The sequence below is a fragment of the Nansenia antarctica genome (assembly GCF_963989245.1).
Source record: "Nansenia antarctica genome assembly, chromosome: 8".
NCBI lineage: Eukaryota > Metazoa > Chordata > Actinopteri > Argentiniformes > Microstomatidae > Nansenia > Nansenia antarctica.
In genome coordinates, this window is record NC_137678.1 from 33,271,279 (window position 1) to 33,288,245 (window position 16,967).

Here is a 16,967-nt window from a genome sequence, read left to right on the forward strand (position 1 = left end):
GTGTCTGCTAAATGTCTAAAATGTAGAAATGCAATGTAAATGCAGTGACAATGCTGGTGAGCTGAATAAATGTCAATGAAAGAAGTTTGAATTTCATTTTCATTACATTTTGAGTTATGTACTGCTAGTCAGCACCTCATCCTGGGTGTGTGTTCTTTATTATTAGTGTTCCTACTACTACGTACTACTACTACTACTACCTTTATATTGTTAGCAGGCTCACAAGCTGTGTTATTTGACTAGCGTTTTCAACAACATGAGAGTCATGCATGTTTGACGGGTTATTAATCTGTTACATTTTTACAATTTAGCAGATGCTTTTATCCAAAGCGAAGAGAGCATGTCGATAAAGGAGAGATATCCTGTGTGTGTTTTATTTGAAATAACATAAATACTTATAGGATCACACCATCATACACTCTCTGTGGTGCTATGAGTACCAGTCCTGCAGATCAACTTATATTATTATTATTTTATTTTATTAAAAATATTTTTTATTTTATTTTAACCCATAAGGACACATGGTAACACATGTGTCACACATCCTTGAAATGTTCTGGAAAGTTCCTTATACAGCTTTATCCTTGATTTTAACTCATGAAGCCCCAAAGGGACACCTACTGAACATCCTGATGGGTCATGTGATTTTTATTTCCCATAACAACATTTCCAAGATGGCTGTGCCAGGTTGTCACAGATCTGACAGAATTAGCTACATTTAAAAAGCTTGTTTTTCGTTGCTAAAGGTAAGATTCACCCATTTAAGAATTCTAATACTTGCATAACATGTCCTTTATTATATTTAACCTGTTGTGAATACATTTCTTTAACAAACTGATATAAAACAAATCAGATGTGGCATGTGGCAAACATGTCACAATAAGAGAAATAATGATGATCTGCTCAGTTAATTAAGGGGGGTAGTGGTGGTCTAGTGGATAGTGTGTTGGACTTCCGATCGGAAGGTTGTGAGTTCAAATCCCGCCTGAAACCACACCACTACTAGTGTGCCCTTGAGTAAGGCACTTAGCCCTCAGTTACTCCAGGGGGACTGTCCCTGTAATTCGTAATTGTAAGTCGCTTTGGATAAAAGCGTCTGCTAAATGGCAAAATTAAATTAAATTAATTAAATTAATTTGGCTGATTCAATGATATTTAGTTAATATATTTCATATTGTTCAATTCAAAGCATATTAAAATAAATGTAAACAAAAAATCATGTTATATTAATTAAATTATTAATAAAATGTATAAGCACACCTTTTTTACCTATCGGTAAATAAAAAAAACAGACAAAAAATATTTTCCTACCAAATATCAGTCATATTTCAGACCTACTAGATGGGGAGCATGTCTATGTTCCCACAGCCCGATGGTCCCACAGTCCGATGGTCCCACATTTCTAAGTAATCTAACTAACCCTATCCCCTAACCCCTAACCCTAACCCTAGCCCTAACACTGACCCTAACCCTAGCCCTAACCCTAACCCTGACCCTAACCCTAGCCCTAACCCTAACCCTAACCCTATCCATAGCCCACCTATGAAATATTAGAAATGTGGCACCAGATTGGGCTGTGCGACCACTGGGCTGTGGGAGCATAGGGCCTAATTTTGAAAAACATTCAAATATTAGAAATATGGGACCATTGGGTTGTGGGAACATAGGGATGACCCCGCTAGATGCATGCATCGCAAGGTACAAGTACCACATGAGGTCACGGAGGTGGTACCTCTACCTTTTCTGGCAAACCATAATGCTAGGCCTTGTTAACGCATGGCTGATCTACCGCTGTGACTGCAAACTACTTGGTGCCCAAAAGCCACTGAAACAAAGGAGCTTCCAGGCAGAGATGGCAACTAGCCTCTCCTCCATTCACAAAGGGTCCCCATCACTCTAAAATAAATAAAAGAAATGATAAAAAGACAAACAGGTAGAGATTGTCAGGTTGATTTGTTTTCCAATGTGGAATAAGTTAAATTAACTTTTAACAATTAAAGTCCCAATGTGACGTATGTAAAATGTCAAATCACATTGGGGGCCCAATTTGACATATATTTAACATTTCAGATCTTTGCCACTAGGGGGTGGTATTTTGAAAAGAATGTCAGAAATGTGTTCTATGTGGTCTATTTAATCTGTTTTATGTCCCCCATAATTTTCCTTGAAGGAGAAATGGGTCCGGGTTCTTATGGGTTAAAATGTTATATATACATTATATATATATATTTTATAATTGTATATATATATTATATATAGAGATTTTATATTGAATAAATTAACATTTCAGTCTGAGCATACTAGAACAACTTAAATGTTGTTTAATCAAAACAAAGCTAAGCAAGCCACCTCAGGTTTGGAATGGGGATCCTAAAGACTTTCTCATGGGGATCCTAAAGCCTACCCACCTGTACAGTTTCTCTCCTGTAAATAAATTAAAATAATAAAAAAAGGAATTCTTCCTTCCTCTAGCATTGTGACGGCCCCTGGTCCGAGCATAGATTTGTTTTTCTTATGACAAAATGTATTTGTTGTAAGTCGTTTTGGATAAAGGCATCTGCTAAATGTCTGAAATGTAAATATAAATTAAAAATAAATACTCCTGCACACACACTTGACCTCTGACAGATTTAATCATGCGCATATTTATTTTTGAAATAGCCAATCACCCATGGTGATTGCCAATGTGTCGTCCACAATGACACACTAAGGACCTCCTGTCCTGGTAGATGAGCCCACGGCTAGCTGTCGAGCAGAAGGGTCACCGACCAGGACAGGCGGTCATTCAGTCCCATTCACAGTCTGTCAGCCCCTCAACCCCAGAGGTCTTCTAGGGTTGACCCCTCCATCCCCCCTTTCTTTATGTATGTTTACATCTTTCTACCCTCCTCTGACCCCCCCTCTGGGGACCATTTGGGAAGACGTCCGTGTCCTTGCAGATGTAAATTAACCTTTTGTGGCCTCGATCTCCAGAGCTATAAGCTAGAACAAGCCTTTGTTATGTGCAATAATAGGCTATATAATAATAATAATAATAATAATAATAATAATAGTAGGCCTACATAAAGTAAAAACCCAAGCAAAACAGATCAATAATACAATAGAAGTAAAATGAAATAATACATAAATAAATAAATATAAATGCCTATGTAATGTAATGCTAAATGGTCATCCGTTCCTATGGAACTGAGAGGCTGAGGGTTTTGTGATTGAGAACTTCTATTATTTCAAATAAAACACACAAACACAGGAGATCTCTCCTTTATTGACCATGCTCCCTTTCACTAGACTGATGACCCGACAAACATGCATGATTAGTGTATCCCTGTATCCCTGCTTGTGTTTGGACAGTAGGGTGCTTGAACACTGACATGGCATGGACAAAAGCATACATTTGAGGAGAAATGTTTAGGCATGGGCAACTGTCTGTATGGCAAATATAAATAGCCTATGGTCGACATTGGGAGATAGTATTTTCATCTGGGGTAAAATACAGTGGCGGGCGGTGCATTTCACACCTAGGCCTTCAGTGATGTCCGACACATTCCTACCTGAATTATTCTACCTCTTAATACCATCGTTATGACGCCATGGCTCTAGAAACTAGACAGAAACACAGTATAACCGGGCGTTGCATCACCTTAACATAGTCAGACAAGTACAACAGAGTTATATTAATATTTCCGAAGCATTTTTAATCAATAAATCCGCATTTACAATGAAGAGTGTTAAACTAACATCTTTAAGATCGCTACATTACCCACGTCTGTCGTCTCGTCCACCATAATAGCGACAAAGGGTGCCTTTTTAATCTCCATTTTGATCTCTTCTCCCACTTAAGCAATAGCAAAAATCAGGTCGTTTTGTATTTTGCCTGACGTCCCAGTAAACACTTTGTTTGTGGACAGGTGGTAATGTAAATCTGGGTTGTTTTCAGCCAGAAAAGAAAGAAGCTCAACGTAGTTTCCTGTTTGTGGACTCGGCGCTTTTATCGTGTCCCCTAAATGAAAGTGATTGTTTACCCAAAAACGTTTTTTTTCAACATCTACCTGCATAGTTACACATCTCAATAGTGAATATCAATAGTGCGTATCAATAGTGCGTATCAATAGTGCGGATCCAATCAAAAGACGTGCTGGGTGCTGACATCATTGAGCCTTACAGCAGGCGCCGTTGTTGCTTTTGCTCGCATCTACGTAGGTTTACTAGGAACGCCACAGGTTTTCTCGTTCCAACGTTAAGTTACAGGTCGTATCCGCGGCACCGTTTAACGTGCAGGCTGGGCAGATTTTGGAGCCCCCTAGCAACACATTTTGATTGGATAAAAGCTCTAACATAAAGGCCAGCCCTCCAAATCTCAATCGGAGACTGGAAGCAGCGCAACCAAGAGGAAAGCTATGAAATGAAGAGAATAGACTATGGGGAATCATTAATACATATTTGTGGAAAAAATATATTAAAATAAAATGTATATTCTGATGATGTTTAGGCCAGCAGAGAAGGCCTTGCTGGCCCTGACAGCACACCACTGGTAAAATATGAATTATATGCCGCTGCTCAATGTTCTGTTTGTTGGAACACGTGGAGGTCCACAATGCGGAGGACCACGTCACGTTCCTCCTCCCCTCCGCGTCCCTGTTCAACCCCCGCGGTGAACCGCTTGTGTGTGAGAGAGAGAGAGAGAGAGAGAGAGAGAGAGAGAGAGAGAGAGAGAGAGAGAGAGAGAGAGAGAGAGAGAGAGAGAGAGAGAGAGAGAGAGAGAGAGAGAGAGAGAGAGAGAGAGAGAGAGAGAGAGAGAGATGAAGCGATCGCACACAGGCAGGCTGAACTTCGTGGGGTACAACGTAAACCAGTTTACCAGGAGAACAGACATGGCTACCGACACAACCGACGGTACCGAACAGGAATCCCCATCGAACAGTGACCAAAACGGTATCGCTGCTGACACGGGCGAAGTTGGTGAGATGGCACAGGGCCTCCAAGACCTGACACAGGAACCGGGTGGCAGCGAGAATGGTGTAGAAATGGACGTGACCGACGGACACGGCAAAGAGGAAGGAGGGGAGACACCATCATTCGATCCCAAAGTCGCTGAAGAATCAGTTTTACCTCTGGAACACGGCAACAGGGAGGCAGAGACGGGCTGTGAAGTCTCTGAAGCAGGGACAAGTCTCCAGCAGGAGAGTCCAGCGAGCAGCGCCGAGCCCACACAGAGCACGGGGGAGCAGACCCAAGAACAAAGAGAGGCGAGCGTGTCCATGTCCTCTCCCCCCGGCGACTGCACGAAGCCCAAAGGGGACGTCGATTCCACCGATAAAACGAGCGTGGAGATATCGTCGTCGGATGGAGAACCCCTCAGTCGTATGGATTCGGAAGACAGGTCTGTGGATTACTAATAACCAGCATTTAAATATATATATATATATATATATATATATATATATAAACCTCGCAACATCGTAAAGTCGCCCGCGGCGCAAGTTGTCAGTTATCCAATATTGATGAATATACAATCCGTTACTCAAATTGTAACAACATGTTACTCGTGTCCATACACTTGCAATGATGTAGCTATCGAAGTGCGATGGTAGACTACCATCTCCGCGGGTTTATGGATCTCATTTTGCCAAATTGTTTACCTTAACAGTCCGGTTTGTTTCGCTACAATGCATTCGCACCCGGTGCGCAACGGTGCGTTTTGAAGGAGACAGCGGAGAATCAAGTCAATCCCTTTTTTTTTTATACAGATTTTTTTAAATACAAATTGTGAATACCTTGAACGAATTCGATCGGTGCTTTTGAGGTTCATACAGTTTGCTTGAAAGGGGTGGTGGACACGGTGGGTCGATCGTTGTTGCACGTACGCCTACACTCGCATCATGGCATTATGGACATTGATGTCCACTTGACCACGGACGTGGATTTTAGGCCTACAAACCACGAGTTGTAACACCAACAGGCCCACTACTAATGTGTCGCCATGTGCAGCTGGTTGGTGGACAATTATATTCTTGTCACCCAGAGAGCGTAATGAAATTGTGAACTTTGTTTTGAGAGAAATTGCGTCACCAGAAAGGTTTTGTCAGTCGTATAAATAAATAACCCCCCAAAATCGTAGCATCTGAACAAATTGAGTGACAGCAGATTTTCTATGTATATACCAAATGTGAGTCATTTTTGTGTTCCTGTGTTCCTATCACTAAGTGGAACACTGATACTCAGAAACAATGAGGGATGATACCTTGCTGACCTAGTACCGGTAGTCACCCACCAGCTTTCAACTGAAGAACACAGAACATACACACACACACACACACACACACACACACACACACACACACACACACAAACACACACACACACACAGATCTATGCCAAGTGGGCCAGGGCTTGCTATGTGGTCTGGACACCACACTCTATCCCCTTGTTGTGGGTTTTTGCTATGTGGCTCTGCTAGAGGATGTCTTGAGAAACAGACGTTTTACACTTAAGGGCTCTGCACACAGCGTGCGATTTCTGTTGCGCATCAACGTTCCATTTTGAAGTTTGAATGGAAGTCTATGAGAACATCGCATTTACCCACACACGGCCCCGATTTTAATCGCACTGCGAGCATTCGATTCCATTCATTTTGAATGGGACAAAGCACACGGCGTGCGAGTTTTGTCGCACTGCTTTGTCCCATTCAAAATGAATGGAATCGAATGTTCGCCGTGCGATTAAAATCGGGGCCGTGTGTGGGTAAATGCGATGTTCTCATAGACTTCCATTCAAACTTCAAAATGGAACGTTGATGCGCAACAGAAATCGCACGCTGTGTGCAGAGCCCTTTACTCTCGCTAAACACACTCTCACCCACTTGCACACTCACTCACTATCGTCAGTACACGCATAGTGATTCACATCAGAAATTCACCCCAAACTTTTTTCAGGAGGGGAATATTGGAAGATTAGCTTGACTCAGAATTACAGTAAAAGTTTTCAGTACCACTGAACTAGGTGGCTGAAACCTGTGTGTTCAGAAGTGTGGAAATCAGATCGAGCATAAGCGAGACAAGTAACTGAAAACTGGGGCCTTGTGTGACAACATGTGTCAACCAACATCCTCACTAGAGATGATGGGCTGATCTGGAGAGTTTAAAAGCTGAAGAGAGGGGGTCCCCCCTGGGAGGCTGCAGATCAACCAACCTTGAACATCACTGGGACCTGAACACTGCAGGGGTCTACCTATTGAGTTTCTAATTGACTTGGGGGTGCATCTCTATAGTCTAAACTGACTTTGGGGGGTGGTATGGAAATGTGTCTTTGTGAGCCTTGAGCAGTTGGAGCACACCACACACACACACACACACACACACACCATTAACCGTGACATATAAGCCGTATACAAAATATATGCAAATGCAATGTCGCTCTACGAAAGGCAGCTTGGTCAAAAGATAATACCTTCTGTTTAAAGGCATCCATAGTCTGACTGAGCTGCCCCCTGCAAGAGCTGGCTTTATCTGAGTCAGTCTCTCTCTCTCACACACACACACACACACACACACACACACACACACATACACAAGAGTGATATACAAAGATACATTATTGAAGGACATTTTAGGCAGAAAAGTTAACCACCCCCCCAAACATATACCCACATCACTACAATCACTTTCCTTTCCCACTGGGATAACATCATTCCTTTGGCCTACATTTTCCATCAAATTCCTTGCTCGCTAGAGGTCCCACCGGCCTGCCCCAGGATCAGAGGATCATGGGAGAGTTTGTAGTCCTGAAAAGAGACTGGCCAGAGCACCAGCTCCCTGTGCCTCAACAAGCGGTACAGAGGTGTCCAGAGGAGAGTGCTCTAACTGGGGAAAGAGTTTTTTCCTTGGCTATCCCCCCTCTCTCATTCCCCTCTTCTCCAACCCCTACTCCCCTCTTTCACGTGCCATGCTTTCTCCACTCCTCTGCACTCGGGACCCCCCCCCCTCCCTCTTCTCCCCCCTCCGTTACCACTCTCCCCCCCCTCTGTCTCTCCCCTCTGCCCCTCTCTCGGTGCTTTGTCTGGCCGGGGCAGAAAGGGCCTGCTAGTCAGAGAATGGAGGAGAGAGAGAGTCCTGCTGTTTAGGCAGCTGCACCGCCTCAATGTAACTTTTGTTTCCCCCCACTGGCACAGAGCACTGGAGCAGCTGGAGGGCTTACGAGGTGTGTGTGTGTGTGAGAGTGTGTGTGTGAGTGAGTGTGTGAGTGTGTGTGTGTGTGTGAGAGAGAAAGAGTTGAGAGGCCTCACTCTTCATCCTGGGGGCGATTAGCTCTCTCTGTTGGATCCCCTGAAAGGGGGGAGTACCTCAGGAGAGACACGGCTGACCAGACACAGTCTGGCGTTGGTGTGTGTAAGACCAGACACAGCCTGGCGTTGGTGTGTGTAAGACCAGACACAGCCTGGCGTTGGTGTGTGTAAGGGCGTTAAGTTGACTTCAGTACTGGCGAATGTGCTGCAGCAGCTCCACTGGCAGTCTTTGTAGTGGTGTGTGTGTGTGTGCCAGCCAGAGTCCTGCCACCTGCTTTTTGCCCACCCTGGGCAGGTCCCACCCTGGAGAGAGACAGCAGACACTAGCGACGTTTGTTTAACACCCGCAGGTGCAACCGGCCAGACCACATAATTCGTCTCGTTGTGTCTTTGTCAGTAATCATAACACCTGAAACGCCACTGTGTGTGTGTGTGCGTGCGTGTGTGGACGACAAGCCGCCTCGTCCGGGCCGACCTGTCTGTGAGATCATAGCGCGTCAAACTGTAAGCAGGGCTAAATTACTGTGGATACGGTTGTCCAAACACACGAGTCTCACCGCAAGCAGCTCTGTGAGACCTAAGTTGGTAGCTCAATGGCTCTGTAAGCTCTTATGTATACCTTCCTCCAGGGGCAAGCACTCAGGTTTTTGGCAGTGAGCCAGCAGCCACACCACCCTCACAGCCACTCCACCCCCCTGCACTGCTGCCCTGTCTGGGAAGCTAAGCCGCTAAGCAGGGTAGGCCTCGGTTGAGGCATGGAGGGGGGGGGGGAAGAGACCCAAAACAGGCGGCTGGAAGACATATTGGAGGCCCAGTAGGGGACGCCCCATGCCCAAGGGTGGTGAACGGGCCACTGCCCTGCAAAGGATGCCCTGGAAGATCCCGTGGCGCTTTGTGGCAAGAGTGGGCGTGTTAACTAAATTGGATAATCTGGACCTTTACATCATAAGGCCTATTTGGACGGGATTAGTATTATCTGTGGGTCCTCTGGTGATTTGTAATGATTACGGAGGTCGTGCGTGTGTGTGTGTTCTTAATCCCTTGCGAATTGGTCATGTCCGTAAAAATGTCAGTCAAAATTCCACCGCAAATTACCTAAAATACCCTCTCTCTCTCTCTCTCTGTCTGTCTCTCTCTTTCTCTCTGTCTCTCTGTGTCTCTCTCTCTCTGTCTGTCTCTGTCTCCCTCCCTCCCTTCCTGCCTGTCCAAACAGCATCAGCAGCACTCTGATGGACATGGAGAGCACGGCGTCCAGCGGGCGCTCCACCCCTGCCATGATGAACGGCCACGGCAGTGCGGCCCAGTCCGGGGGCAAGGGCCTGGGCTACACCTGCTGCTGGGACCAGTGCCAGCTCCTCTTCACCAACAGCCCCGATCTGGCGGAACACATCCGGGGAGGGCACGTGGACGGGCAGCGAGGAGGGGTCAGTCTGGGTCTCCTCCTTCTCGTCCTCTTTAATGTGGATGGATTCTTCTATTTCAAATTATTATTATTATTATTATTATTATTATTATCATCTGATTTATACCCATCCAAGCCTTTCAGATCTACACAATTGTCTAAGGGTGCGTTCGTAAATACGTGCTCTGAAAATCTGCTCTGGTTTCAGAGTGCTCTGATTTTGAACGGTCAGAGAGCAAGAACCCTGAGTGTTCTCCGGTGCTCTCCGAGCGTATTTACGAACGCACACCCTAAGGAGTAGCGGCCGTTTCTGGAGTCTCTTTCAATCTCCTCTTTGTCATGTCAGGTTTGAATGACAAGGTCTTATGTGGAAAAACAAATCTTCACATATAATAGGGCAATGAAGTTGGCTAGACAAACTCTGATATAATTTTGTTAAGTTCAGAATAGATTTCAAGATCCTTCTGCTTGTTTATAAACCTCTCACTGGCACAGCACCAGGATATCTGAAATACCTTTTCCTAGCATATCAGCCCAATAGAGCTCTCAGGTCTTCTGATGCTGGTTTTCTCTGTGTACCACATGTACAAAAGAAGAGATTTGGTGAGGCTGCATTCTTATTTTATGCACCAACAGCCCCGATCTGGCGGAACACATCCGGGGAGGGCACGTGGACGGGCAGCGAGGAGGGGTCAGTCTGGGTCTCCTCCTTCTCGTCCTCTTTAATGTGGATGGATTCTTCTATTTCAAATTATTATTATTATTATTATTATTATTATTATCATCTGATTTATACCCATCCAAGCCTTTCAGATCTACACAATTGTCTAAGGGTGCGTTCGTAAATACGTGCTCTGAAAATCTGCTCTGGTTTCAGAGTGCTCTGATTTTGAACGGTCAGAGAGCAGGAACCCTGAGTGTTCTCCGGTGCTCTCCGAGCGTATTTACGAACGCACACCCTAAGGAGTAGCGGCCGTTTCTGGAGTCTCTTTCAATCTCCTCTTTGTCATGTCAGGTTTGAATGACAAGGTCTTATGTGGAAAAACAAATCTTCACATATAATAGGGCAATGAAGTTGGCTAGACAAACTCTGATATCATTTTGTTAAGTTCAGAATAGATTTCAAGATCCTTCTGCTTGTTTATAAACCTCTCACTGGCACAGCACCAGGATATCTGAAATACCTTTTCCTAGCATATCAGCCCAATAGAGCTCTCAGGTCTTCTGATGCTGGTTTTCTCTGTGTACCACATGTACAAAAGAAGAGATTTGGTGAGGCTGCATTCTTATTTTATGCACCCAAATTGTGGAATGCACTGCCAGCAGGGTTCAAGTTATAAGATGAACTCTGTGGGGGTCTCCAAAATAACAGTGCGAAATGTTCTCATGCACGCGCGAATCATGCCCACACAGCGATGGGACTTACAAGTTTTAATTAGCTATAGGCAGTAGCGGATTAAGGTGGTCAGTCCTTTGTGTGAGGACCCCCCGCCCCCGCCCCCATACACAAGCCTCCCCCCTCCCCAAAATATACAACTCACGAGCACCCTGCACACACACACCACTCATAATGCTTTACCATAAAACACTTAAACACTTTAATAACACAATAACACAACAGTGTTAATAATGCAAAGAATAAAAAAAAGTTCAGTGCATTCAGTTCTGTCTCTATTGCTCTCCTCTCCCGTTGTCTCTCTGTTACTGTCCTGTTGTCTGTCTCTCAGTTGCTGTCCTGTTGTCCGTCTCTCTGTTGCTCCCCTCAGCTCTAAATGACAGAAATGAATTAGCTAATTAGTTGGCATGTAAACATATAGTTAGGGTTGGGTACAGTAACAGTTTAGGTTAGTACACTAGGTTAGTAAAAAGTAAAAGCCACCTTACCTTTACGGAGACAAGATAGACCAAAGTGGTCTGTTTTCAGTAGGCTGCGGTCGCGGTCCTGGAACCCATGATGCTGACGTCCGATGTCCTTTCTTTATCCAAGATTGGATGAACGGGAGAGGGTCAAATTTGTCGATCGGAGGCCCATTTAAGTCCACGAACAACAATGCGGTAAGGCTCCTGGCTTGCAGCCGGTTCCTGTTCTGACTGTCAGTGTCATTGCATCCAGAAAAGCCCCTCTCACACTCTGCAGAGGTCGGAAGAAAAGTGTTGCTCGCCACTATAAGTCTTTTCAAGGTTTTACCCTGCTGTTCCTTGTCTTGTAATTTCCAGTCTCTGAACTCACTGACAGCATCACTCGAAGGCTCTCCGAGAAGTTTAGCAAACTTCCCCACCTCACGCTCTCCAAATAGAACAAGTTCTGCCCTCTCTTTTGGCCAGAAGTGCTGATCCAGAGGCTTCAACATGCTTACCAGCTCACTGTCAGGGAGACGCTTGGTGAGATTATCAATAATTGACTGGTAAAATTGGGACTTGTTTATTTTACGTTGCGTTTCGGTGAGAGCAACCTCTTTGAACTGACCGCTGGTTATGGCCATTTTGACTTTCATTTCTGTTTTCCCTCCCTGGTCCTTCATGGCAGAGAGCACCTCGATCGTTTGGTGAATGTGGCGGCTTGCATCAATCAGGGATGTGTCGCGTTTCTGTAGTTTCAGAGAGAGACTTTGTAGTTCACGTAACACGTCTTTCATTGTTGCTAAATCAGAGAGAAATCCAGTGGATGTCAGATGCTTACGTAAACCAGTGTACTTGGCCTTCTCCATACCGGAACGTGAGCCATCTTCACTAGCTGATTTAAAGTGACGTGCTAACACTGGAAAATCCTTCAGCACAGCTTTGACAGTGTTGAAACTGCTGGACACCCATCTTATTGTAAACACTTTCCCTATTTTCAGTATCTGCAGGTTCAGTTCCGCAGCTGCTTCCTTGATTGATTGATTGATTGAAAACTTTATTAGAAGATTTGTAGAAGTAGATACATGAAAGTACATATTACATACAAGGTCAACTAAAAGGATAAAAAACCCAAGAAAGCCACTGGCTTATTTCAATTGGGGTCCTTGATTCTCAATTCATCGTTACATGTAAAGGGCTCTGCACACAGCATGCGATTTCTGTTGCGCGTCAACGTTCCATTTTGAAGTTTGAATGGAAGTCTATGAGAACATCGCATTTACCCACACACGGCCCCGATTTTAATCGCACGGCGAACATTCGATTCCATTCATTTTGAATGGGACAAAGCACACGGCGTGCGAGTTTTGTCGCACTGTCAAATGAATGGAATCGAATGTTCGCAGTGCGATTAAAATCGGGCCCGTGTGTGGGTAAATGCGATGTTCTCATAGACTTCCATTCAAACTTCAAAATGGAACGTTGACGCGCAACAGAAATCGCACGCTGTGTGCAGAGCCCTTAAGACAGACAAAAAAACTAGTACTATCTACAAGATAATACAGACAAATAACTATTACTATCTACAAGATAAACATACATCCATCATGGGAAGAACAATACAACAAAACATAAGGTATGTACAGCGGGTAGGACAGGTGGGGACATACACCACAGGTGGGGGCGGGGGACAAAACACAAAGTATGTACAGTGGGTAGTTCGGGTCTTTTAATCAGATTTTTGATTGAGAGGGTCCAGTTACGGATTGCAGCCTCCTGTAAATGTTTTTTGAGAGTGGTTTTGAAGGTGGGCAGTGTTTTGCACTCCTTTAAGATTATAGGAAGGGCGTTCCACATTTTTACTGCATAGTTTGCAAACGAGTTTAACCCCTTGTTTGTGGTGCAACGCGGTTGAACGTGGTTCGTGGAGCTTCCTCTGGTGTTGTATGTGTGGACGTTGTTCACTTTTTGGAAGTATGTTGACAGTAGGGATGCTCCGATCTGGATTTTTGGGGCCGATACCGATCACCGATTTTTTTCCTCAAGATCAACCGATACCGATACCGATACCGATTTTTTTTTTAATACATAACTGTAGGCCTACTGACTGGATAGCCTACATATTTTTTGCTTTTTAGACAAAAGTTTTGATCCATTAGGCACCAAGCAAACGCAGACCCATTTTTATGGCATAGTAAAGGTCTGGCCTATCACCCAGTTAGGGCCTGAAGCCCAAGTCAGTCGATATGGCTGTATAAAAGACATCATAAACGTGGCCTTCATGGTTTACATACTGTTACGTCCTCCTATGTTTTCTGTTCAGTTATCTGTCTTCCCCAGGGGGAAAAAAAAAAAAAAAAAAAAATCGGATTTTGCGATCGGCCATTTTTGCCGATCACCGATCGAGTCATTTGGAGTGAAATCGGCCGATTTAAATCGGTGGCCGATAAATCGGAGCATCCCTAGTTGACAGGTACTTGGGTGTCTTTGTGGTGTAGCGTATCTTGAAGACCAGGCCCAGTGCAAGCTGCTGCACTCTGTCAACTACTCGTAGCCAATCAAGGCTCAAAAAATGAGCAGCGGTTAGATGTAATTCCTGTAATTCCCTTGCATTTTTCGAGGACTGGTGGTAAAGAGCATAGAGTTTTGAGAGGAAAAACTCTAAATGATTACAGCCAGTCACCTCCTTCAATGAGTCATTCACCGCTAATTCTAACCGATGCACGAGACAGTGAACTGCCTGCAGCCGAGGGAAGTCCCGTTTCAGTCTAGCTATGAGTCCATTCACTCTCCCTGTTAGCACGGCCGCCCCATCTGTGGCTATGCTAATTAGGTTTTTCCGAAGAAATTCGTCATCCATTCCCGCTGATCGAAGGCGTTTTTTCAGTGCATTGCACAGGGACTCGGCATCTGTGCCCTGGTCAAGTTCAACTATGTCAAAAAACACATTGTCCACATCTCCATTTCCAGTGACATCGCATCTGACATAAATAATCATGTACGCTCGTCCATGAATTGTGCTTTCATCTATTGTTATGCTAATACTCGAATTAAGTGATTTGACATTAGAAATGAAATTATTTTTCATCTCCTGTGCAATGTGCTCTACAATCTGTGCACATGAATGATCTGATCGGTGAGTAGGGCCGACTATCGCGCCATTCATCTCATTAAGCTTCATGATTGGATTCAGTTTTGTATATGGCATCCTTTCTTTAGCCACAGTATAGGCTGCCCTGAACGAACTTGCTGTCTCCTTGTACATAATGGAAGTGAGTGCTGCTACGTTCTTAGGAAGCACTTCCTTTTGTTTAAGCTCTGCTATTTCAACAGCTCGTTTATGAGCATGACTGTCGCGGTGTATATAAATCTTTTTCCGCAACTGCTTTTGAACGGGGCTACTTACTGTCCCATTGATCCAGGCATCCGCCAAATGCACTCCCCACTTTTTCTCTGAAAGTAAAAGAGTCTTTGCCTCTTTACAGGCAAGGCATCCAAGGCCATCCTCATTTGCAAATAGCCAGGGGTTTCTTTTTTTCCAGGATCTCCACTGATCTTCTCCCCAGTTCTGTGGCGTTGCCTCCCCTACCTCTTCATTCTGCCCCTCATCTGAACTGTGTGTGGGTGTTGCGCGTTCAGGCCTGGTAGCAGAGTCCTCAGTAGTAGCAGCAGTAGTAGCAGTAACAGTAGCAGCAGGGCTAACGTTAGGTGTCATAGCAGGTTTCTTTGATAAAAACCCGAAATGTTCTAGGCTTGATGACCCGGTCGGCAGCAGTGGCCTTTTTTTGGGCGGCATGGTAGCTACTGTATAATATACTCCTGTATAGCTAATGAATTAATGTTTGCTTCTCAATAATAGGCTAGGTGCACGATCTCACTACTTCCTGAAAGGCAACTGGTGTCTCACTCTATTGGTTTAATTGATTAATCAGCTGTGCACTGTGTGTTCCAACGGTTTACCGCACAGCTGATTAATCAACCTTTTGCTGTTGCACTATATTCTACTGCGCCCCATGGTGTCTTGGTGGTGAAGTGCAGGCAGTCAACGGCATACTGTCATTCACAGGAGATTAATGGTGCGCGTAGTTCTCTTGGAAAACGTGTTTATTTTACAATATTTATAATATAAATTAAATAATATTCATTACATTGACATTTTGATCAAATAATAGTTGTGGTAATGTATTATTAGCGACCCCCACAGATGTTTGATTTTACTGCCTTCATGGGAGCTCAGAGTGCCTCAGACCATCTCTATGGGAGCTCAGCTCCCATTGGCTCCCACATAACTCGAACCCTGACTGCCAGTTTACATTAGGAATGCAACCTCAGCAAATATTTTCAAGTCAAGACCAAAAATCCATCTTTTTAATATTGCCCTTAAATTACTAAATAATTAAATTATGATTATATAATGATTAAAGCACTTTGAGCTGCAACGTTTGCAGGAAAAGTGCTATACAAATAAAAGTTATTATTATTATTATATCATGATTCCCTTTCCTGCCTATCTAGAAGACCCAACATCCTGTGTTAAATGGAAGCCAGCAGGACTAGCAATACATGAGGCTCTGGCTGTAGATAAAAGACTGCTGTAGCAATTATCATATCATTTATATTAGCACCTCCCACGAGAGAGATTCAGATAGAGAGACACAAAGATAGACAGACGGAGCGGGGGATTGGCGGTGGTGATTATAATAGCTTTTCAGCTGTTTGTAAAGTATCCTCTTGTGTACGGAATAATTATATGTTTTTTTTTCTGGCTATTTACTATACTAATTATTTCTGTTGTAATTACTATACATTTGTGTTGACATGGGAGTGGATAAGACATTGAGGGCTGGTTTCATAGACAAGGCCTAAGCCTAGTCCTAGACTACAAAGCGTCCTCAATGGAGATTTTCCATTGCCAGTGTGATTTAATCCTGTCTGTGAAACCAGCCCTGAGTTTCTCTCATTGGGGATTATGACTGACAGGCATATGATTGACGTAGTCTTTCAAACCCTTGAGCCGTGTGTGTGTGTGTGTGTGTGTGTGTGTGTGTGAGAGTGAGTGAGAGCCCTGTGTGTGTGAGAGAGCCGTGCGTGTGTGTGAGCCGTGTGCGTGTGTATATGTGTGAGCCGTATGAGGTGCAGTGAGCTAAGCTGCTGTTGTCCTCTCCCCAGGTGTTTGTGTGCTTGTGGAAGGGCTGTAAGGTGTACAACACACCTTCCACCAGCCAGAGCTGGCTGCAGAGACACATGCTCTCACACAGTGGAGACAAACCATTCAAGGTGAGAAAACACCCTCTCTCTCTCTCTTACTCTTTCTCTCTCTCTCTCTTGTACTCTCTTTCTTTCTCTCTCTTGCTCTTTCTCTCTCTTTCTCTCTCTTGTACTCTCTCTCTCTCTCTCTCTCTCTCTCTCTCGTACTCTCTCTCTCTCTCTCTCTCTCTCTCTCTG

At 44.3% G+C, this 16,967-nt stretch overlaps 1 protein-coding gene across 1 annotated transcript in view; it reads left to right on the forward strand.

Moving 5' to 3' along the window:
- Positions 1 to 5,247: 5,247 nt before the first annotated feature.
- Positions 5,248 to 16,967, forward strand: part of LOC308164140 (zinc finger protein AEBP2-like) — a gene marked incomplete at its 3' end in the record, with an annotated part of 17,077 nt that continues 5,357 nt past the window's right edge. The window contains exons 1-3 of the mRNA XM_080538287.1: positions 5,248 to 5,380; positions 9,495 to 9,705; positions 16,692 to 16,799. Coding sequence (XP_080394413.1) covers positions 5,259 to 5,380; positions 9,495 to 9,705; positions 16,692 to 16,799 — 441 coding nt within the window. The 5' untranslated portion in view covers positions 5,248 to 5,258. The remainder of the gene's footprint in view (positions 5,381 to 9,494; positions 9,706 to 16,691; positions 16,800 to 16,967) is intronic.